Source organism: Strongylocentrotus purpuratus, unplaced genomic scaffold (assembly GCF_000002235.5).
Source record: "Strongylocentrotus purpuratus isolate Spur 01 unplaced genomic scaffold, Spur_5.0 spur5_scaffold_19, whole genome shotgun sequence".
NCBI lineage: Eukaryota > Metazoa > Echinodermata > Echinoidea > Camarodonta > Strongylocentrotidae > Strongylocentrotus > Strongylocentrotus purpuratus.
The window spans coordinates 14166362-14190397 of record NW_022145604.1 but is presented as its reverse complement, the minus strand read 5'-3'; the positions used below and the strand labels follow the sequence as shown (position 1 = coordinate 14190397).

The 24036-nt window shown below is 38.5% G+C and overlaps 1 protein-coding gene across 1 annotated transcript; it reads right to left on the bottom strand.

Moving 5' to 3' along the window:
• Positions 1-170: 170 nt before the first annotated feature.
• Positions 171-17880, bottom strand: LOC584481 (allene oxide synthase-lipoxygenase protein). Its single transcript, XM_030990363.1, is given in 12 exon segments — positions 171-836; positions 2133-2296; positions 3152-3325; positions 3532-3608; positions 4334-4593; positions 5283-5497; positions 6221-6319; positions 6878-7010; positions 8139-8236; positions 9753-9878; positions 11303-11347; positions 17232-17880. Coding segments are annotated over 12 exon segments (2007 nt in total). The 5' UTR covers positions 17733-17880; the 3' UTR covers positions 171-721.
• Positions 17881-24036: the final 6156 nt, after the last annotated feature.

Here is a 24036-nt window from a genome sequence, read left to right as displayed (position 1 = left end):
TGTATCCGTAGGTCCGATTTTCAAAAAAAATCTTTTAAAAGTTGCGCAAGACTCGAAAGAAAAAAGTCAGCGAGTGGCGGGGCGCCATCCATATGCGTTCTCGAGCAATCAGAAAAATCGTGGAGGGGGGGGGGCATAATGGCCCCCGGCCTTATTAGGGTTAACAAACATGTGTCTAAACAATCAACAAAGCGATATAGTTCCTTCTTTGTTTATTTAATTATCCAAACACAAATACAGCTCTATTTATCAAAATCAATCATGAGTAACATACATTCTAAATCAATGGAATTAACCATGGTTTATTGTAGAGGTGTTTGTGGTCCAGCGGACAATTCACTGGACAGTAAACCATGAGGTGTAGGGTTCAAATCCTTGCTGTGCGTAGCACTTATGTTGCAAGACGTTAATCTACATTTAAACTAGGTGTTGTAAGTTGGTACCAGTCCTGGTAGGATATATTCCCTGAATGCATCACAATTTTGATTTGATGTGATGTGATTTCTGCATGTTTACAAATACAATAAATGAATAAGAGAGAATAAATAAACATAAGGTATAATTAAAAATATACAAACAATATATCTTCATGTGACAATGTTATTTACATAATATATATAAATATAATAATAACAAACTCGATATTTTCATAACATATTATAAATTCAAAGCGTTATCCGAACTATCTGTGGAAAAGTGCAGATCTCCCATACTTTAAGTTCTAAATACTGATCGCATTAGGAATCTCCTTTGGGTTAAGGTATGTGTATTTCTGCTCCCTTGTCTTGTTCATTTCATCAATGATGGCGCCAACTTTCAGGCAATCTGCTTTGAACCTGAAAGAGAGAAAAGAATTCATAATTATTAGAAATTTTTGATGTTCTCGAAGCGAACATTAGGTTTCAAGTTTATTTTTTATTTTCTTGTGAATTATACTTTTTTCTTCATTCTGCCCCCCCCCCCCCGCCAAAAAAAAAAGGGGGATTTTGCTCAATACTCTACTGCTTGTTGATATTATTAGATCGTACATCATTCTGTTAAACAAATATTGTTAGACGAACACAACGATTGAACAGACTCATGAGTATTTTGACGAGATAGCGCCTGGAAAATGTATCATGAATTACAGGTGCCAAAATAGTGCAATCCCCCCCCCCCCCACCCCCCATTTTTTTGCCGAGCTAGCTAATGGTTCGACGAAGTACTCAACTGGAACTCGAGTGTGTGTCTAACTAGGGTGTTGGCCAGAGTGCATGTCTTATTCAGCACTCAACTTGAGTGTTGGTCAAACTCGGCACTCATCTAATGTATGTCAAACTTTGCACTGAGCACTCGAGTGTGTGTCCATGCAACTCGGCAACACATCTGAATGTATTTCCAACTTGAAACTGAGCTCGAGTGTGTGTACAACTCTGCACTCAACTTGAGTGTGTCCAATTTGGTACTCCACTCGAGTGTGTGCTCATGTCAGCACTCATCTTGAGTGTGCCTAAGTATCGTACTCGGCACTCAGCTCGAGTGTTGGTCAAACTCGGCACTCATCTCTAATGTATGTCAAACTTTGCACTGAGCTCGTGTGTGTGTCCAACTCGGCAACACATCTGAATGTATTTCCAACTTGAAACTGAGCACGAGTGTGTGTATAGGTCGGCACTCAACTTGAGTGTGTCCAATTTGGCACTCGCGATCCACTCGAGTGTGTGCTCATGTCAGCACTCATCTTGAGTGTGCCTAAGTGTCGTAATCGGCACTCAACTCAAGTGTGAATCCATCTTGACAGTGAGCCCGAGTGTGTCCAACTCGGCATGTACTCAACCCAAGTGTGAATTCGGCACTAAACTCGAGTGTGTGTTTCCAACTCGGCATTCAACTCGGGTATGTGTTTCAATTCGGCACTTAATTGCATGTCACCAACTCGAGTGTTTCAAGCGCGGTACGGCACTCAACCGATTGACTATTTGAACCGGGTGGCATTAAGCCAATCGAAATGAGAGAATTAATTAATTAACTGATTAAATTGAGTATACATTATGTCCAAGTCGACTCTCAACTTGAGTGTGTCCCATACCGATTCTAAGTCGGCAATCTCTCAAAGATGGTTACAGGTGTTAAAAATGAGAGGGTGTTCTTACTGTTTCAATGCGTTTAGGCTCACAGGATCATGCAGGTACTGCACTTCGAAGTCCCCTAGTCCATTGGTGCCCCGATCACTGAGTAGCTTGGTGACCAACATGATGCTCAAGGTCATATCCTTAGAGGGCATCTGGGCCAGGATATCCTCCTCTGTCCGCTCAGTCTGATGGAAGAGATGGAGAGAACAGGGATAAATGGATATCAAACACTGATCGGGTATACATACATGGATAGCGATAGAAAAACATCAATAGGTTAACAAAATAGAGAGAGAAAGAGAGAGAGAGAGAGTTAGGGACTGGAATATGGAGGGTATTAAGATAGTTTGTTGTTTCATAGAAAGAGAGTGTGTGAGAGGGAGAGAGAGGGCGAGAGATAGAGAAAGAAAGAGAGAGAGAGAGAGAGAGAGAGTTAAGGACTGGATATGGAGGATAAGATATGTTTTCTTTTTGTCTACATAGAAAGAGAGTGTGAGAGGGAGAGAGAGAGAGAGAGAGAGAGAGAGGGAGAGAAAGAGCGGGAGGGAGAAAGTGAAAGGGAGAGAGGAAGAGAGGGAGAGAGGAAGAGAGGGAGAGGGAGAGATGTATATATAGATAGAGAGAGATATATATATATAGAGAGAGAGAGAGAGAGAGAGAGAGAGAGAGAGAGAGGAGAGAGGGGGGGGGGCGAAGGGAGGAGGCAGAGGAAGCAAGATATGAGGAGAAAGAGAGATGTGGAAACGTGTATGAATTATATATTTTTTTAAAGACACTCGAAGGAAGAAGGGGCGGACCGAGATAGAAGAAAAATACAGGGAAGAAAGGGGAGGGGAGAAAAATTGCAAAAGCGTTCGAGAAAGACAATAAACAAGTTTGTGAGGAAGATGCAGTCAAAGGTTAATTTTAATAAAGTTACTCCAATATGATTATGATGTACATTTTTAAAAAAAGTGAAGGGCGGATGATAAAGTTAATTATCATGCCGTGCTGAGCTGTGCAATGTTATATATCTTTTTTCAGTTTGGGGAGTGATATACCTTATCTCTAGGGGGTTCGCCGAAAAGGAATGAGGGGTAATTTGGCGGGAAACCATACTCGTCGTACTGCGAGAAATTGGATGCCGCATGCCCGACGCTGCCGATGAAGATGAAGTTCGTAATGATCTCCGTAACCTCGTCTGCCGTCGAGAACTCACCGCCGTTCGGAACGCCCTGGAACGAAACAATAACAATATGATTTTGGCATACAACATTTATTACTTATTGCTCCATTTCCTTCACGAAGATTTACATTGGAGTACGTGCCAAACAGGATTTAGTTGTTCCTTCAATCTCAACCATAACTCCGTCTCAATGAGTAACGTAATTTCGGATATTAAATTATTGCACAGAAGACTGAAAACGCATTTCATTTATACCTTCATACCGCATTCCGTACTTAGTGTCTTGCCCCAATGCCGAATCTCAAAGTCTGACGTCACTCGCTCATCCGTATCTATCCAAACAGGCAAAGAGATACAAAAATATCATGAGTATAAATTACTTTCGTAAGCATTTGGGAGTAATCCGTTATTGATGAAAAATGAGCCCGTGGTGGAGTTAAATCGAGGCTAATGTTTTTTCAATTTTTTTTCTTCAAATCTTAAATTTAAGCATATGTACAAAATGATGGATACATACGTTTGACAAAGAAAGGTACAATGAGAAACAAGATTCTGGTATGTAAGTAAGTTGGACGGGTCTCCATCTATCGAAAAACAACATGAACCTATCTTTATGCGCACGGACTTTTTGTTCAACTTTATAATTTCATTTTATTTTATTTTGGAAAGAGGTAAATAATAAAGATCTCTTCAAACGTCTAGTTGTAAATATTCAATACTTATAAGTTTCTAATGCTTCGATATCTGATAGCAAATTTGGGGGCTGGTACTAATCAGATCCTTGCGTACCTTTGCCTCAGCTAATAATGTAATACAACTAACTATCAGTGCATTTCTGTCACCAGTTATGTTTAGAATTTGATACCTGGTAACGTTTAATTCATATTTTAATCATCAAAAGTTTGATGTCCGGATGTGAAAAGAATAACAGATTTGGTTGACCTTTCATAGAAGAAGTAAGCCATCGTAGAACTACAAACCAATGACATGTATTTATATATGAGCCTGGACAGCATTGACAATTTAATATCTACACTATAATAAATACATTTCTCACCATAGTGGTGATCGACTATAGTTTTCACGTAATCGTATATTGCCCTCCGCACGAGCCGAGCATCGTCCCGGTAGTGATAGTTGGGAAGTACTTCCGGGTCGTCGACTCCCCTGTCGGCAAGGTCTTTCTCGAGGGATCCTTGCTTCTCCAGGGACCAGCGATCCCAGGATCGGCGGATGATTTCAAACATACCGATCCGACCGATGGCCATGCATTGATCAACCCATCCTCCTTCGGAAACTAATTTGGCAAGAGCTCGCCTGCGGGTGAATATAAAAACAGAGCATTCACGAATTATTAATGCCGGCCAGGGGCGGAAATTGAATTTTGCAAGGGGGAGGGGGTGTCACGAAAAAATGCCTTAAAAATTGTGGCGTCAATAACGCAAGTTGTGTCGACAACAACAAATAGTCCTAAGATCTCAAATTTACCAACGTTAAAAATATATACATTTATCCTAAAAAAACGGACAAACCTCCACACCTACCATCTAAAGAATGAGTTTATGGCATAAAACAACACCAATTTACAAATTTGCCAACGCAAAATTGTAATTGTCGATTATCAATTAGGTACGCCAAGTATAGGCGTACATTTTCCTTACACTCATTTAACAGTTAAGAATACTATTTATACTTTGACGTCATTCGTCTCCGTAACACTCTTATTTTATCTAATTATTATCTTCCTTATTCCCCCTGATAAAATAATCCGACTATTAAAAGGATGTCTTGCTAGGCTGCGAACTGTACTATTTAGCATAGAGAACTAGTAGAAACCCGGTGACTCAACCACGGATAGGTTGTGAACATGTTTCATTTTACTCGTACTGACACTAGAAGTAGGCCTACTTCGAACGTGCTCAAAATGTAAACGATTCAGTACGAATTGTTACGAGTTATGCCGACTTATGCCGATTGTATCCCGATTTCTCTAAGAGTCAACTCACGTGTTGATCGCTATAAGGAAGATAAAATGCGGAGCGAGGAGACGGAATATCGGATGAGACTGGGAGAGACAACGATGCGTTGCTACGGCAACCGATTCAATGATGAGATGGGTGTATCCTAGATGGGTGGAAGACTGGTGGAAAGATGCATCCGCGTTATTGAACCACATCTTGGCCATCAGCCAGACATATTCAGGATCGGTCGGTAAAAAGATCTGAAAGAGGAAAACAATAATAATAATATTCAGCTTATATATAGCGCTTAATACATCTCGGATATCTCTAAGCAGTCAGTCGGCAAGTCTGTATGCAAATGAGCAATATCGCTGATTTCGTCGAAGTCGTCTCGCGGCCAAATTCCCGATCTCGAATGGTCTCGTGATATGCGAGAAATATAGTCATGCAGTATAATGATGGCTTGACGTTTGTAATGCGGTGTGTTATGGTTTATGTAAGCGCTTTAGATATATACTATTACCCCGGTCAATGGATTCAGTGCTTGTCCGCTCTGTGCACAATCTGTACTCCCTGGAGAGCATTCCAGCCAGTCGTTACTTGACGCTCAAAAACTCTTTGACCAACAATGAAACACCCAAATCCTTCATTGGATAGAATTCACAGACAAGCCCCCCCCCCCCCCCCCCCCCCCCCAATAAGTTCACATTCAGAATACCGCCCCAGGCTGAGATGGATGGGAGTTTTATGATGATGATAACGATAGCATTTATATGGCTCCATATTCATATTTAAAACGCATACAGCAGGCGGCTCATGTATGTTTTCAGAGTGGGCTGGGCGGGGGGGGGGGGGGGGTGGATACACATTAGTAGGAAGTGTCGCTTCACAGGACAGCCTGTTGAATTAACAAGTTTTTAAATGAACGATTCTCTGCCCCCCCCCCCCTCCCTCTTGTCACTGTGTCATTTCTTTTTATAAACTCACCGGTTATTTTCTGAAGGATCTTGAAAGAGTTGAATTGCAAGGGGCATCAGGTTCCTATTCTTGTTGACGACAAATAAGCACATGGGCGCGCAGATCTACAAGGTGTTGGAAAATGAAAAGGGAGAAATAAAAAACGATACATGATTACATGGCTTGGCAGGGTGAGCATACAATATTATCTTGCAATTCTGTTCTGTATAATCTCAATCTTTTCATATCTCTCTTTCTCTCTCTCTCTTTCTCTTTCTCTCTCTCTCTCTTTCTCTCTCTCTCTCTCTCTCTCTTTCTCTCTCTCTCTCTCTCTCTCTCTTTCTCTCTCTCTCTCTCTCTTTCTCATTCACGCACCCTTTCCTCTTCTTGCCCTTTCTTCTCATCCTCCCCTCTCTCCCTCTCTCTCCCCCTCTTCTCTCTATTCCTCTCACATTTCTCCTCACACACTCTATCTCTCTCCCCTCTCTCCCCCTCTCTCACTTGTTTAATTATTTGAATACATGACACGAATTAATTGGATGAGATATATCTATTCATTTTCTACGAAATAAGAGGCAGTTTTGAAATCCTGCAACAGTTAAATCATACACTTTCTGAATGTATCGAGGTATACAAATATACATCCCGGGTTCCGATTTGGCGGGTTTCAAATTGCAATATACCTTTCTGCCTTTGGTGCAAGGAAGATCGTGGAGAATCTCGTAGTCTAAGATAAACAGTCGTTTCTTTGATAATGCATCAGCTATAGTCATGCCTTCTAATAGGGGTTCTAACATTGCGTCTGTCACCGGAAATCTAGGCACAGAACAAGGAAGGAAAAAAAGAGACCATGATATTCCATACTTATGATAAAGGTGTTATTAGACATATCTTTTTTACAAAGATTTTTTTCGAAAGACTGAAAATACTAATCATAAAAAATTGGCAAGAAAATTTGTTCTTTTTCGCAACCACCTAATGTTGAATCACTCATCCTTTTGAGATATGATGAAATAAATTAGAGTAAAATTGATCCTATCTCTATTTTTATCGGCATCTTTTAAAAAAAATTGAACTGTAGTTACCAATAACTCTGATTCAGAGATTCTTACATTTTCCCATGGTATTATGCTACGTTTACATTATGTTCCCGGCGGCCACGGCAACCACGTTTCAGGCCACCGTGGACGAAACGGGATTGACGTGACACAACGCGGGGGACCGTATGGGCAAACTTGACAGGCCGTGATTGCCGTGGATACTGTGTCAGATTTTTAAACTGTCAAAAAAATTGCCACGGCAGTCACGGTGCGGATGAGAAACCTAGTAGGCCGTAATAAACCGGGGTGAACGTAACAAAACGTGACAGTCCGTGATAGGCCGTAACAAAACTTGGGGGTGGTCCGTAGTGGAACGGTTTAAGCGCCCGGCACGCTACGGCGCGTTGCGTTCTACTACGGTCTGACACAACGCGAGGTCTCAGGATACCATGATTGCTATTGCTCGGGAGACCTTCTTTTTATACCGCCGGCACAAACGTGCTCCAAAGCTGCCCTGCGTCCACGTTTCATCCGTACAAAGCCTTGACAGAACGTGAAAAACGTGCCAGACCTTGATTAGAACGTGGGAAACGTGAGGGACCCCATCAGAACTTGACGGGCCGGGAGGGAACGTTCTGGCATCCGTGGTAGAACGCGGGCCAAACCGTAGTGCGCCTTGGAGCCTCCGGGACTCAGCATCCCCTTCCCCCCACGGCCTGTCACGGATACCGTGGCGGACCGTGAGAAAACTTGGCAAGACGTAACAAAACTTGAATCCAGAGATAAAATTGGTCTTAATCCCACGGCGCACTACGTTTCGGGCTAACGGGGCTGCCGTGGCCGCCGGGAACATAGTGTAAACGTAGCATTATCGGTCGATCAACCGGGAAAAAAGTTCACTTACTTTGCGGGAATTTCAGTGCATAGTCGGATATTTGTCGCATTACATCCGGTCAGCCGCTGGTAACCGAACTCTTTATCCGATTGCCAATTGTTCATGCCCTGTATAGTTCAATGAAGAAGGAAAGGGACAATCAGAGGGTATTCAATATATAGACAGGGAGATGTGGGTTAAATACAGCGAAAATAAATCACACTTTTAAAGGCCCACTGCACTACTTGTAGCTACTTGCGCCCTCTATATAACAAACAATGATCAATCAGTGACCATTGGTCCCCCATGATCCTCTTTTTCTGATGTTAACTGAGAGCTGAGTTGATGAGATAACCACCTGTCCAGTGACCTTGCAGGGCTGTCTAATCCCTCCCGTAAATTACGGCAGATAAGCTTTAAACGATGGAGTTCCTGAAGCCATTGAAAAAAAAAACACAAATGGGGTGGAATGACTTTTAAGGGAGGGTGGGAAATTTAATTACGCTATGGAAGTTAACCAATTTTAGAGAGATGGTCCGGATATATCTATAAACATAACATAAACATTTTTAAAGGGTGGTGCAGTATTTTTTCCTTCAAAGAAATACTTTCTGTATTTGATCAAACACAAATAAAAGCAACTCAACTAGTTTCAAACAAATATGACATAATGGTTAAAGCAAACATGGTTACAGCACCCGTACGTGTGTCAAATGTTTTGCTTATAAAATGATATTATTAGAGCTACATTGTTTGCCATCTGCGAAACTAAACAAAATTGATTAAAAAAAAACAATTCAAATGCACTTCATTGTTTAGGAGAGAGATTTCGGAAGTTATTGATGCGTAAAAGGGCAGTTTCAAAATAAAAGTGAAATAATTTCAACATGGATTATTAAAAGCTAAGTCTACTCCAAAAATAATTTGCTTTAAATAGATGCTGAAAAATAGGGGGAAACAGAGCAACAAGTTATTAATTTGTGAAAAAGTATGAAAAAGTATGAAAAAGTATGGAACTTAGAAAATCACTACACAAATTGCCAAGTTGGTTATCAGATTGCGACGTCATTGCCTTATCAATTGCTTTACATATTTTTATCCCATTAATTTCCCTTTTTATCCCCCAAAACTTGATGTCCCTACGCCTTTGCCCAGGTTATATGATTTGTATCATATTGCGTGCATGACGTTTCATAAAATCATATATGAACTTTGAAGAATTTATACTTTTTTCTGCATATTGTATATTCATAATCATTGATTTTTATATAAATAGTTTATCAAAATTAGCATTTTTCATGATTTAACTGAAAAATATTACTCTTTATTATAAGAATTTATGAGAATTGGATGCTTGTGTGAGGAAATAATATTTTTATGGCGAAAATTGGAAATTTATATTATCAATATAAAGAAAACAATTAGTGGATAGCGAGGCATTGACGTCATAGACTCAAGAGTGAGTTGCCAATTTGTCTTATGATTTTCAAAGATTTTCATGCATTAAAAATTCATAACTTTCTTATTAGTTATCCGATTTTGCTCAAACTTTTTCGATTGATTTTTCTGCTTCTATTGAAAGTAAGTTATTTTTGGAGTGGACTTGCCCTTTAAGCAAAACGTACAAAAGGGAGGGGTACTTACATAAGGTATTGGCAGAATCCCGGTGTACAGCTCCCCAATGTCATCCAGCTTTTCCCAGGATTTGCTGGTCATTTTGATGGTTGCTGTTTGAAGCATCAGTTTAGCTTTAAGTGTTACGATGTCCCACTGAGAAAGAAGAGAAGATGGAGAAAGAAATTTATTAGAATATGCGCAGTGCAATCGCACTTCTAGAATTCCATATAAATAATACATTTTTGAATAAGCAATCAATATTTTTCAACCGCCACCCTAGTAATTTTAGCAGTGAGTATGCGTTTTGCCATAGGGTTTGTCTTACACGAATTTTTAACGAAAAAAAACAAGTCCATAATAAAAAAAAAACTTAAGTAAAATTCAATTTTATCGAAAAAATGACCAACTCCAAAATGAAAAATCTCTATCTAAATTCAAAAAGTCAAGACCCCATCAAAACCCGATAGACACTCGTGTTATAAGTCCGTTTTTCACAAAAATAGACTATGTCAGAACTGTTGTACATGAGTCAATTAGAAATAGTATAAGTACGAAAAAATTCGTGTACAAACCCTTTAGCAATACCCATACTCACTGCTATAACTACTCATCCTAAAATGCACAAAAATACGACTAAGCAAAACAGTACGACAATAAAAGATCTAGTTATGAGGAATGGTTAAGTCCAGTACTACAATTCAAACAGTGCGGTGGCGCATACACTTTGGAAAAATAATCCCCACACAATGAAGATTTCACAATATCTCCTTTCATACAAAATCTGATGATTTTTTGCTTATTATCATGGGCTAGTTTACTGTATGAAACCGAATTTTGATAATACAGTCAAACCTGCTTTAGTGACCACCTGTCTACAAAGACCACCTGTCCATAAAGGCCACATTTGTTGTTTCCCTTGAAAATGGTTTCTCATTGAATCATGTACTAAAGGAACCTGCCTACAAAGACCACCTGTCTACAAAGGCCACTTTTTGTGTTTCCCTTGGGTGGTCACTATAGACAGGTTTGACTGTATTATATTCTTGCATATTAACTACTTTAGAAATAATGTAGAGATGACTTCCAAAAAATAAATCGGATTAATGAACTCATTTTGCGATATCCCGGTTGAGAAATATAATTTTCATGGAAAAAACTTTATTATACACTGTCGCTCGCTCATATAGGTGGAATATTTTTGTTTTACCCCAATTTATGGAATTATTTTAAAAATAATTTAAAAATAATAGATCTAGATAAAAGTATACATTCTCAGATTTTATTGAATAATAATTTGCACATGTGTGTTTTGCGTGACTGCTAAAGCATGTGTATGCTTCTATACTTATCAAATAGGGGACCTACGCCCTTAAGTCATAAAAGACAGTAATGAGGATTAATGCCCCACAAAAGGGCACTGATATAGCATATCGACACGGTTTTGATCCTGGGGCCTCACAGTTACGAGGCCATTGCTTTGTCACTGAACCATGACTGTACGCAGCGGGGGCTAGGGTAGGGGGCAGTTTCCATAAATAAAATTAAAAAAAGAAAATGCAATAAATTTGAATACACACCTGGTAATCATTTGAGAATGATTCGTCCATCGGAAACGTTTTGATCTAAACGAAACAGAAATAATTTGTTGTTCAATCAAGTTACAAGTTTCAGGTTTAGTTTTAAATTTATTTGTTTCACATTACACAAACGGATTCTCATGAATGACAAAATTATAACAAAAATTAAATATACTCAAAGTATGACGTTATTTTATGAAATCTTTGTAAAGACGTCGAAATTAATTGTTTTTAATTCAATTCAATTCAATTCGTTTTATTAAACCATTTAAAAAACAATATACAAATCTTGCATGTATGAACATTATACAGTGTAAATGGTCAGGGTGTCCCTAAAAGCCAAGGCTTGATTAATTGGGCACCCAATAAATGAATAAATATACATAGAATAAACGTGAGATACAAAACAAACTTAGTTGAAACATTAAGCACTAAACATATAGGTAAAAGGAAATAGGAAAAGGTGAAATAAGAAAACTTAGGAGGAGAGATGAAATTACATGTTTATTTGGCAAAGGTACTATTATTGAACGTTTGAGTTTGGTTTCGAATGAAGTAACATTAGTGCTGGAAGTTACATCAGAAGGGAGGGAATTCCATATTCGAGGACCAGCAGATTTAAATGCAATAAGAGTTAACTGACTGAGTTAACTGTCCAAGTAAAGTTATCATATTAGATAAAGGGAAGTAATAAAGAATTATAATAAAGCATTAACAGGTGCTTTTCTGTAAGGGTACTTCGTTATTTAGATAATATACCTATGTTCTTTGACATCTTATTTATAAAGAAACGGTGTTCCTTAAATGATAGATTATCATCAAGTATAAATCCTAGTAATTTGATAGAGTTAACCAAATTTAAAGTAACATCTTTCATTCTCATATGAAAATCTAAAGAATTTTGTGATACATGAGGTTTTTTAAAATACATAACATTACTTTTTTCATAATTAACAATCAGTTTGTTAGCATTAAACCAATCGGCTATTTTACAAAATTCATTATTGGGTATTTTTTCTAACAAAAAATGAAGCTACTAAGTGTTGAACTGATAGTTGTATCGTCATAGAATAAGACTTTATCAAACAATGAAGATGCTGTACATACATCATTAATATAAATTAGAAAGAGGAGCGGGCCCATTATGGAGCCTTGGGTGACCACATACTGGGCTGTCGAGTATTGGGAATTACAATTATTAAATGACGTAAAGTTACGTCGATCAAGTAAGTAGCTCTGAAACCAGTCTCACACTGCTCCTATTATACCATAATAGATAATCTATATAAAGGTATGTTATGGTCTATGAGGTCGAAGGCTTTTGACAAGTCTAGAAATATACCAAATGAGTGATAATTATTATTAATATAAGTTCAAAGAGTGTTATTTAAATCAATTGATGCATGTCCACAAGAATGTCCTGCCCTGAAGTCATACTGAAAATTATTTGAAATAAGAAATAATTCTTTTGGTGTCAATGGGTGTATCCATGTTTCACTGAATCCATTATTGAAAAATTTGTATTTATATGTTTCGTAATAAAATCATGTATATTATCAACATTTTTGTTTAGGCTTCTTGCGTTAAAATGGAGTAAATCACTATCAAAGTTCATTTCAGTACTAAATTCAGCTGATAGCCAGTATCCATTTGGATTACAGGACAGGACAGTTAACAACAGGGTCAATATCTGATAAATTATCTTCTTCAGTCGGGTTCATATTCGTACCATACATGTTGTTTTTGTTACTATAATCAAACTCATTTTGCGTATCTTGGAAAAAGAAGTCAAATTCTAAGGTGGATAGGTTACTATATGGGAAAGGGGAGTCACAAACTACCATTTAACTACGCATACAGGCAAAAACAAAGCAAAAATAAAGTAAGGTAAAAAGGGATAACGATAAAACGTGTAAAAGTTATTTTACATGCAAGGGTGCAATTGAAGTAAGAAATATTTAGAACATTAACCACAAGGATATTTCTTAACCATGAAGGGGGGGGGGTACTCATAAGATTAATAAAAGAAAGCAAAATATCATTCAGTCACTATCCAATGATAAGTCAGAATCGGAGTTCAACGACCAGTATGTGCAATAACGCCCTGTAGCGTTCGATCACTTTCGTCTGACATAGGTGAATGATCCTATAGCTTTCCCTGAACTATAATATGGGTGCTTTCTTTATTTGATCATTTACAGAAACAAAACTCTAGGCCACGATCGAAGCGTGACCAGAATCAAAGTATGCTTAAATGGGGGCATTGATGTATGTAGAAAAAACAGGATTAAGATCCCGAAATGTAAAAGAAGAATAAGAAAAAAACAAAGTTGAGATTCGACCTTTATGTCTAGACGTTGCATTATGCATTTCGTATTGATCTTCCATCTCTGAGTGTGATATACGTTATTAATCTGGATAATAATAATTAAGCTGTCTGGTTCTTGGAGGATAATGCTTCAAAACAAATCGACCGAGCTGTTTTTTCTTTATTCGAAGGCTATTTATACTGTTTATTCTACTTTCATTGCCGACCCTCGAAAACGAATTTATTATGCATTTTATGGAGGAAAGTTTACATAGGAGAACTATATATATTTATATACATGAATTATTTAGTAGGCTTATTTTGCTTTCTGATGGATCCGTACAATATGGCAGCTAGAGCTTGAGAGGCATGACAGAGCCCCTGTCGGGGGTTCCGGGGTGGAGCCCCAGGAAGCTTTCGAGTTTATTTGACTTTCAAGAGAGAATTCGTTTTAAGAAAGAAAGAGAGCTAATTTCTGAAATGAAATGAAAGGAATCATAAAAGTCAAATAGCCCTTTCATTTAATTTAGGAATAAACTCTAATCCATCTCTTGATATTTAAATTGCAATGCTCCTATTGTGTCCTCTTTTTAACACACGCTCTGATCTATATAAAGGTGCTTTCTTTATTTCATCATCAACAGAAACAATAATTTGGCGACGAACTTTTCGAAGCATGACGAGATTCAAAGTATATGCTTAAATGGGGGCATTAGTGATGTTTGTAGGAGAACAAACAGGATTGAGACCCCATGCAACGCTTCGAAATGTAAAAGAAGAATAAGAAAAATAAAGTTGAGATTCGACCTTTTGATGGACCGAAGCGTATACGTTGTTCTTGTCCAGCCAATGTCTCTTTATAATGAATGATAATGATAATAAATTTATATAGCGCAGCTTTTATACTAAAATATATTCAGCTGCACTGGTTCAGAGCTCCTTTTTTTTAAACTAAATTTTACAAAATAGAATCTCTTAATTGAACAAATATGTTTTTATCATGGATTTGAAGACATTAAGATATGGAGTGCTTCGTATTTCTATTGGCAAGCTAAAATCCATAGTTTGGGGCAGAAATAACAAAAGCACGGTCCCCGCCTGAGAGTTACTTTACTTTTGCCATGGGGAATCTTTAGATCATTTTGGGCGCCATTTTTGTAGTTTGAATAAGGTCTAATGTGTAGCATCTGAAACACATTATGTGGATTTTGACCAGTCTTCGTGCAATGATGAGCTGGATGCCCCTATCTCGGTTGATGAAGTTGTACAGATTGGTGTAGATTTGGTAAGAAATAAGTTTTTGAAAAATTGTTCAGCAGCTGTCACTAGTTGTATTACTGGTTATTTTAATGTATTACTGGAGAGTGGTCTAGTACCAAGAGACTGGTGTCTAGGTAGTATAGTCCCTATTTTCAAAAAAGAGGGTAGGATACAGATCCAGATAACTATCGTAGGATAAAACTTTTAAGCTGTTTGAGCACCAGGGGGAGGGGGCCCGTGTTTAAAGTAAAATCAACGTGTTTTACCTACCCTTGTATATAATTTTTCTTCTTCCAGTATAGCCAAAGTACAGACCGCCATTTGCGTATAAAATTGTACCTTGGCTTGTCAAATGCCGAGTGTACAGCAAGTAAAAAGGTTCTACAAGAATTCTATGTGCAGCTAAAACCAGTCTGAAGGTCAACAGATCAAATATATTGAATACATTTATTGAATATTGAATAAATTTTCATTGGAAAGAAAAAAAAAAAAAAAAACTACCACCAACCATAATAATAGTTATAATAATACTTGTCATTATTATTGTCTTACTGCTGCTAATACTACTCCTACTACATAGAAGAAGGTTGGGAGGAGGAAGAATCTTATTTGTTTATTTTCTGTATTATCGAGTCATACAAATGCACATGGAGGTAAGAGAGGGAAAAGTAAGGACATACAGAGGGAGAGAGGGAGAGAGAGAGAGAACGAGAGGGGGTAGCCTATGGCCCGGGTTCAAATTTGGTTCTCTTTTATTTATTAGACCCAGTACTGATGATCATAATTTTATCTACCATGTGATTGCCATGTGTACGCCACATCGAATAGCACCTCATTTTTGTTTATTGTTGTAAAGAACTCGAGTTTGATTTTGTTATTGAAAACAAGATCAATCGCATCATCATAATCTATATACAGAGTGCAACCAAAATTTTCTTAACAACAATTGAATTGAATTGAACTGAATTGGGCAAAAAGAAATTCCGTTTCGGTTCAATAAAATTTGGAGTGGACTATTAGGCTATTATTATTATTATTATTATTATTATTACATGTAGGAGACGATGAACAAATAAGAATAATAACACAACGTCGTTAAGCGTGAGATCGTTCACTTCCATCTCTCCCCTCCAAATAATCCGAACAAAAGAATCAACCGAGGGTAAGCAACTGTTAAACGAATTTATCATGAGTCCTTGAAAATTAATTAATACTGCTTGTCAAGTATTATTGCAGAGCAGCAAAGGCGAACGCGATTGTCGCTACAATTCAGAAATCGTTGTTTGGATTGCTTTTCTCTCAAAATTACCATAAGATATCAAGCTACATAAGACTATGATCGACAACAAAGATATTGTCTTGAACACAGTCAGAAACATTAGTAATTGAATGAATAAAACATAATGCAAACGAATAAGACTAGAATGAATAGGACACAAGTTCATTTTTACCATTTAAATCATCCAGTACCAAACACCTAACAAAATTCGAACCAGATGCATATAATGGTAAGCGTAAAGACAATGATCCATGACAATTGTCAATTGCCCCCCCCCCCCCACCCAATAACACCTTGTTGGTGGGAAATATCGCAACTGATCTCCCCTACCTTTCTTCTTACGTCGTCAGATATTTCGTTCAGTGGCCGGGGGGGGGGGGTGGAACACTTTTAATTTTTTGTGCTTTCTTTAGCACCCCAAAAATAATATATATAAAATCTTTCCCTCTTTTTTATCCTTCCCTTTTTCCCTTCTTTTTTTTTTGCCGGGGGGGGCGGCCCCCCCCCCCCCCATGGATCCGCCACTGGTGTTAATGTACGTTTTGCCTGAAAAGTTCCGAAGAGGTGCCATATTTAAGATAATGTTGAGTTCTTGTCATGCGATTGCTTGTAAATGAAACGATGTGGAATCGATCAGAAAAGGTTGATCATCTAGCATATAAATATTGGTGTGTACTGCAAGGTTCTGTAATCATCAAAATGATAAGAAATTTGGCCCAGTCTTGGTAAAGGTACTAGCACTGTACACAAACATATGGATATGGGATTACACAAACATGTGGCGTAAAAGTCCGTCCCGATTTGTATGCTGTTACATAATGCCATATTTAGAATATAAAGGCATTTAAAGAGCCATGCTTTTCAGGAAACATGTTTTATCTGATGTTCTTCTACACTTGCATAATAACAATGATAATGCTCACAAATTAGTGTTCACCTCTTCCAAGAACTCAACCTTCTTTTTAAACGCTATAAATTGCTATGTTAACTATTAATGATACTAATAATACATGTTCTATATCATGAGAAGATTTGATATGAATGAGAAAAAGGGTAGGCCTATAACGAAGTATTATAGTTACCTGCGGTATCAAGCCGTCTGATTTACATTCAAACTCATACAGGCTCCTTTTCTTGAGCAGCTCAAACTGCCTCTGCTCCTGTTTGAGATCGTCCTGTGGAAGACTGATGTCGTTTTCATTGATGAACAACTTCATGACATCCCTTACCCATCGATGTAGAGGAAAGATATACCTCTCCTTCGACCGAACATGGTCTACGGTCACAGAATCAACGTACCAGTCATCATTCAGGCCAGCATCATCCCGCCATAGTTCAATCATCGAGATCCGCCCGAAATTCGGAAGGTTGGAGACCGGGTACGTGTCGACCTTGCCACGCTCGAAGTCGTCCTTGAACTTGCAATCGAGCTGGATGTCGCGTGAACGCTTCCCCTGGTCGTTGTGGAGGGCGATGTAGACGTTGGCATCGGTGCCAGCGCCTTTGCGGTCGCCAGTCTTGACATGGATATTGTAGTCTTTTGTCTTGCTGAACCCGGATGATTTAGAAGATCCCGTCCCCATTTTCACCTTAAATTGTGAAATTAATTCTAGTCGATAATGCCACGGAGACAGCAACAGAGATGGCTCATCAACACTTGAAACAGTATAGATATTGTGGTATGCTAATATGTATACCACGTCCAGTTATCCCCAAACCAGTCAATAAAACTCTTCATCCATTCATTTGGTACCGTCCGGGCATTGTTTACAGCTTAGGGTTTCCACGGCCACAAAGCCTATTGATGAATCAAGGGCTTTTATGTTTGATCGTTGAACGGTATCAATACAACTAACTATATGTATTGGCTGAGGAAAGGTGAAAGTGATTTTTCAAAATGTGTCTGAGAATTACCCTATTTACATAACTGCAGAATAGACCAGTTCACGGTTAGCACATTACTGCAATGGCCCCGAATATCCACAGATCTTCAAAACATCAAAAGGTCCCACTTTGTACATTTTGAAATAATCACTCCTACAGCGATGGAGGGGCTATATAAATAGCATTTGTTTCCTCTTTTCAAAGAATACTTCCACCTGTGTATCATAAAGTGCACTGAATGTGCATGAATGCATAATGTTACATAACTTTCATGAGCACGTATCCAGAATATCGCCTCCGTGTATTTCAAAATTTGTTCTGCAATGACCTTTATCTGCTCATGCTCAGACTGCAACCGTGAACTCGCTTATACCCCGCACATTGGAGCTGAGCATGCGCACATAATCCGGTAGCGGGTTCGTGATAGGGTATATTAATATGCAGGATATCCTGCAATTGTTCCCCCCAAAACGAAATGAATTCCTGCCTTTTACAAGAGATATATAAATGCAGATTTCTTGGCATGATGTAATGCCTTTTAGCATGACATGGGCGTAGCCATTTCCTTGAAAATGGGACGTACCAGGCGAAAAATATGCACAGATGGGCTGTACATGTATCATGCACCAATCTTTAGTTGGAAAGACTTTTTAATTAAAAAACAAAACGTTTATTTTTCAATGAGGGAAAATCATAGCCAAGAAGGTAAAAATTAAATTTGGTGAAAAATTTATAATATGGCAACAAATGTAACTCATTTATTTGAATAAAGCGGTTGAAAAATCTATTTCATTTATGCGAAACCTTCGCCCAAGAACAGTACCAACTTAGTTACACAATTTGCGTTCTGGCAATTGGAGTACAAAGACTAATAATATAGCAGGTGAATGAAATGCATCAACACCACAAACACCTGTCAGGTGGTGAGAAGGAAGCACTATGAACATGACTGACAAAGAAAGCGGACAAAATCTACAGTTCCTCAGGTAGACAAAGGAACATCCCTTCACTGCTATTATGTAAACATGTGTAGAACAGGTGTCACATGCATATTCACCTTTTTACATAATAGCAGTGAAGGGATGTTCCTTTGTCTACCTGAGGAACTGTATATTTTGTCCGCTGTCTTTGTCTGTCATATTCATAGTAAAGCATCCATCTACTTGAATACATTTAGTTGATAAACTACTCCGGATATTACGTCATGCAATCAAGAAAATGGCGATGCCCGTCTCTTGCTGAGGAACTGTACCTTATTCTTGCTGGCTGTATGCCTTTCTGATACACTAAATTGGTGGGGAATCTTGTAGATTGATGGGCAAGAGTGCAATAAATCTCTCACAACAAATAAAGTTATCTTTGGGGTTGGTTCTCCTTTAATGAGGAAGGAAAAAGAAATAACAGATAAAAACTAAAAGTGGCAGAAAAAGTCGTAAACACTTTTGGAGGTCTTAGACATGCATGGTTGCGATTGTTTTTTTATACATCACTTTATTGTTCAAACTTGCACAACAAAGTAAAATATACAATAGCCCAGGACACTTCCATTTTACTGGAAAATGCAGGGCATTGAAAGTACATAAAGTTATATAATACAATGTTAATTCGTAAAGATGGGGACAGCGAGGCGGCAAGCGGGCGAGCCAACCAAAACATTAATTACATCCAAACCTCTTTAGACGGGGCCATGTCATGATCTTCATTGCATTGATACAGTGATGAAGGATAAATGGGACAGGGAGAGAAATAACAATTATTTCAAGAGAGAGAGAGAGAGAGAGAGAGAGAGAGAGAGAGAGAGAGGGAGAGAGAGAGAGGGGGGGATATACAGTTAGATGGAGATAGATAGATATAGAGTTATATAGGGAGGGAGAGAGAGAGAGAGATTCGGGAGGGGGTTGTGTAGATAGATCAAGATAGCGATCGAGAGAGAGGGGGGGGGGTATATAGTTAGATGGAGATAGATAGATATGGAGGGAGAGAGAGAGAGAGATTTGGGAGGGGGTATGTGCAGATATATCAAAATAGCGATATATAATAGATAGAGAGAGAGAGAGAGAGAGAGAGAGAGAGAGAGAGAGACAGAGACAGATGATGATGATGATGATGATTCACAGCATTTCTATGGCGCCATATATCTATTTAAAAAAACATTAACTCGCGCGAGCTCCTCCAATAAAGTTAGCATTTAAATGTCTGAAGGAAGACGTGAGTTTTGAGTGAAGAGAGGGAGGGAAGGGAAGGGGGGGGGGCTGCTGAGTGGGCTGTTAGAAAGCCTCACCTCAGACTTAGAGGCGAAACATTTACGTTACTTTAATCAAAAATAGAGGTGACCCTTGTCCTCAAATTATGAAATCTGCTTATCAACTGTTTAGTTTCGTTTGGTTACCTTAATTGATACGAAACCAAATTAAAATTCTATTTCGATCGTAACGGACTGATTCATCCATAGGGTTATCCAGGCGCGTACGCATGATTTTTTTTCGAGGGGGGGGGGGGGGTTAAAATTTAAAAATCACGCCGAAAAATTGGCAACGACTCAGCCAGCCGCTGAATAAGCGGGGGGGGGGGGGGGAGGGGTTTAAGAGCACATTTCGTCGCTGTTTTCACGAAGTGACGGTAGTGGATTTTCCTCACTACCGTCACTTCGTGAAAACAAGGACGATTTTTGTTGTGTGTCTCAAAATTTGGCCGATCGATATTTCGTTTCGTTGGGGGTGGGGAGGGGGGGGGGGGGGGTAAGGTCAATCAATAGGGCAATCAGTGTTATCATTCGAGATATTAAAACAAAACTGAGTCAACAAGGAAAGTCAATGGAGAGACAAGTGTCCAATTACGAGCCCCTTCACGCTCTGCTTACGCTCTGCTTACGATGTCGAAAAGGCGCTATTATTAATGGGTGAAGGACGTAGCGACGGTATTGAAAAAGGTATGAAAACTAAACAATATAGACATTGAATAGGCAATGACGTTAGTCTATGAATACCGATGAATATGCATGGAAGGGGTGGGGGTGGGAGACGAAAGATATTAAATGAGTGAATGACGTAGTGACGGTATATATTTGAAAAAAATATTTCTGTAAAAACTGAACAATACCCAAATATAACAAGGGGAATAAACTGTTTGGATTACCTAAATCCACGTTCAATTTTTTTTGTTTTTCGATTTCATATCAAATCGGAATAGACTAAAACAACTGCATCGATCCATACGGTTTAAAGTAAGACCAGTTTTGGAAAAGCTCCCCTCTCAAAAATGAAATGGAAGCTCTTATTACCAATCATGTGAAAGAATATGTTTTGACTAAAACGTAATGATACAAATTTTGCCGAGAAACCGCCTACAAATTGATATATTTAGTAAATTATTATATCTATTTGGACCTGATATATATTGCGCACGTGTCGCGCACCTGGCGCGAAGTCATATACATCTTTTTGTGTACAGTGCTTGTAACTTTACCTACACTGGGCCAAATTTCTTATCAATTTGATGATTCCAGAACCTTGCAGTACACACCAATATATATATATATGCTAGATGATCAACCTTTTCTGATCGATTCCACAACGTTTCTTTTACAATGTAATCGCATGACCATAACTGGTCTTTATACTTCACTTCTCTCCTCTCGATGAGAGACCGAAAGAGCCCACGATGTACCTAATCCATTTATATGATAATCCCTTCACTAAACACCTTGACCTACCGTCCGTCAGTCAACTCTCAGTCTAAGAATGAAGAACAAAGAAAAGTCAATTACTACGTTCACTCTCCTGCCTTAAACCTACGAACTGTCAATACCCTATGCCAGTGGTCAATAGCGCATTCTTTGAGATACCTTGACCCTGTTATTGTTGTTATATAGGCCTATATATATATATCATTCTTTAGTATACCGGCATACAAAGAACAATAAAACCAGAAAGGTCAATAACTAATTTCACTCTCTGGCCAAATAAAAAAACAAACCATATGGGTTCTCAATACCAGCGGTCAATAGTGCATTGTAAAACCCTTCTCAGTGAAACCTCGACTCTCTACATCTACCTCTACCTCAACGACTCTGCGCATTTGCGTCTCTGTCACGTATCAAATTAACCTTCGTTTCGTGCGGATAACTCTCTAATTTTTTTCATAGTCACTTAAAACGATGAAATAATCTGCATCAAGAAAACTTCAATTGAACGAATGCACGGGTCAGTGCCAGTGGCGTTGCAGCAAGGGACATGGGGTATATAGGTGCCTCCCAATCGAGAGTTATATATATATATATAACCAACAAAAGGGAAGGGAGGAAGGGAATAGGCAGAGAAAATATGGAGCCTTGACAAACTCCCGTAGGCTACACCCCAACACCCCTCATCCGTAGCCTTTAAATTCGCATGTAGTAGTTGTAGTGGTTGTATAGCGGTGGTTATTCACCTGACTGCTAAGAAAGCACAAATGCTTGTTAGTAAGCAACCAGAGGACCGACGTCTTAAGGTCCTCTCCGAGAGACCTGGTAATGAGGATTAATGCCTTACCAAAGGGCAGTAAGCGCATCGCCTTGGTTTCGAACCCGAATGTCATTTTGCGAGTAAGAAATTATTATAAATGGTTTGTTTTATTGAAAATCATCTCGCAGCCCGAAGGCTGAATTGTGTGACTTTTTACAAATTGATAAACAAATTACATTACAATAAATACATGTGAAATCAGACATTACAAGATATAAATTCAAAATTCGTTCAAGTTCATAGTAAAAATATATAATATAAAGATATATATAAATATGAACATGCAATAATATTTCCTCTCCGATATTCATTGATTTTAAACGGGTCGTGTCTGTTTGTAACCAGACAGGTTTATGAAATAGTTGCAATAGATTTAAAAAGTGAATAATTGCGTGATTTTAACAGATAAAATTTAACAGATTAAATCAAATATGCCCCAAACGTTCCACTGCATGCCCCCCCCCCCCCTGATGGGCAAACTCGGGCTACGCCACAGGTGGAAATACTTTGTCCGCTCGGATGACTGAACAACATCTCTATAATAAATTATTTTGTCTATCCTCAATCTCCTGATGGCGTCGTTGTTTTTAGCCAAATTAATTGGCAAGAATTCCTTTTGGTCAAGCTTCCTGGGGGGGGGGGGGGGCGTTTCACAGAACTTGTCATCATTGTCAAATGACAGTTTTTGTTATAAGCTACTGAAATCCTTGCTTCTGATTGGTTATCAGCTGATTTGTCACTGATTTTTGTTATTTGTCATTGAAAAAATGTCTTTGTGAAACGGGCCCCAGGTCTAACCATAATATAGTGAGGCTTTACTCCATTTCATTTTCCCTCTCACACAACCTCTAAGTTTGGATAGAGCTTCTCAAATATTTTTTATTGTGACGAACTCTCATCAGGCTTTTCTCCTAATGGTACAAAGAACAGGCCATCATCAGGTGTAATCTCGTTTTTAGGCAACAGTTTGGGGAGTAATATGGTGAGTTATTAATTTAATTTTAATTCAGTTCAATTTAATTTGAGTCCGTTCCAATTCATCATGTCAGATCCGGTAGATTAAAGTTCATTTGAAAGGTTCAATCATATTCAAATTATTCTAGTTTTTTGCATTAAAGTTAATTCAATTCATTCCAGTGTGACATTAATCTCAATTTGCCACACTCGACCCAGGTGATGTAAGTATGTACCTGGCAGGAATTAATTCCTTGAAATACTACAGTGTCATAATGACGGCAATGCTAAAGCTGGGGTAATAATGTTGAGCAACAGGAGTGTCGAGTCCGACAGACATGAGCGCTGTACAAGAACTCACTATTATTATTATTATTATTATTATTTATACAAGTCAACTCAATTCGGTTGTACAACACAATGCTCCGGTGAAAACAAAAATCATTCCGCGGTCAATATAATATAGCAACATAATTCCGGACTTCTAATCTAGCTTTACCCCCGGCCCCCCCACTCAGGTTTCAAAATGACCGCATGCGTGTTGCCA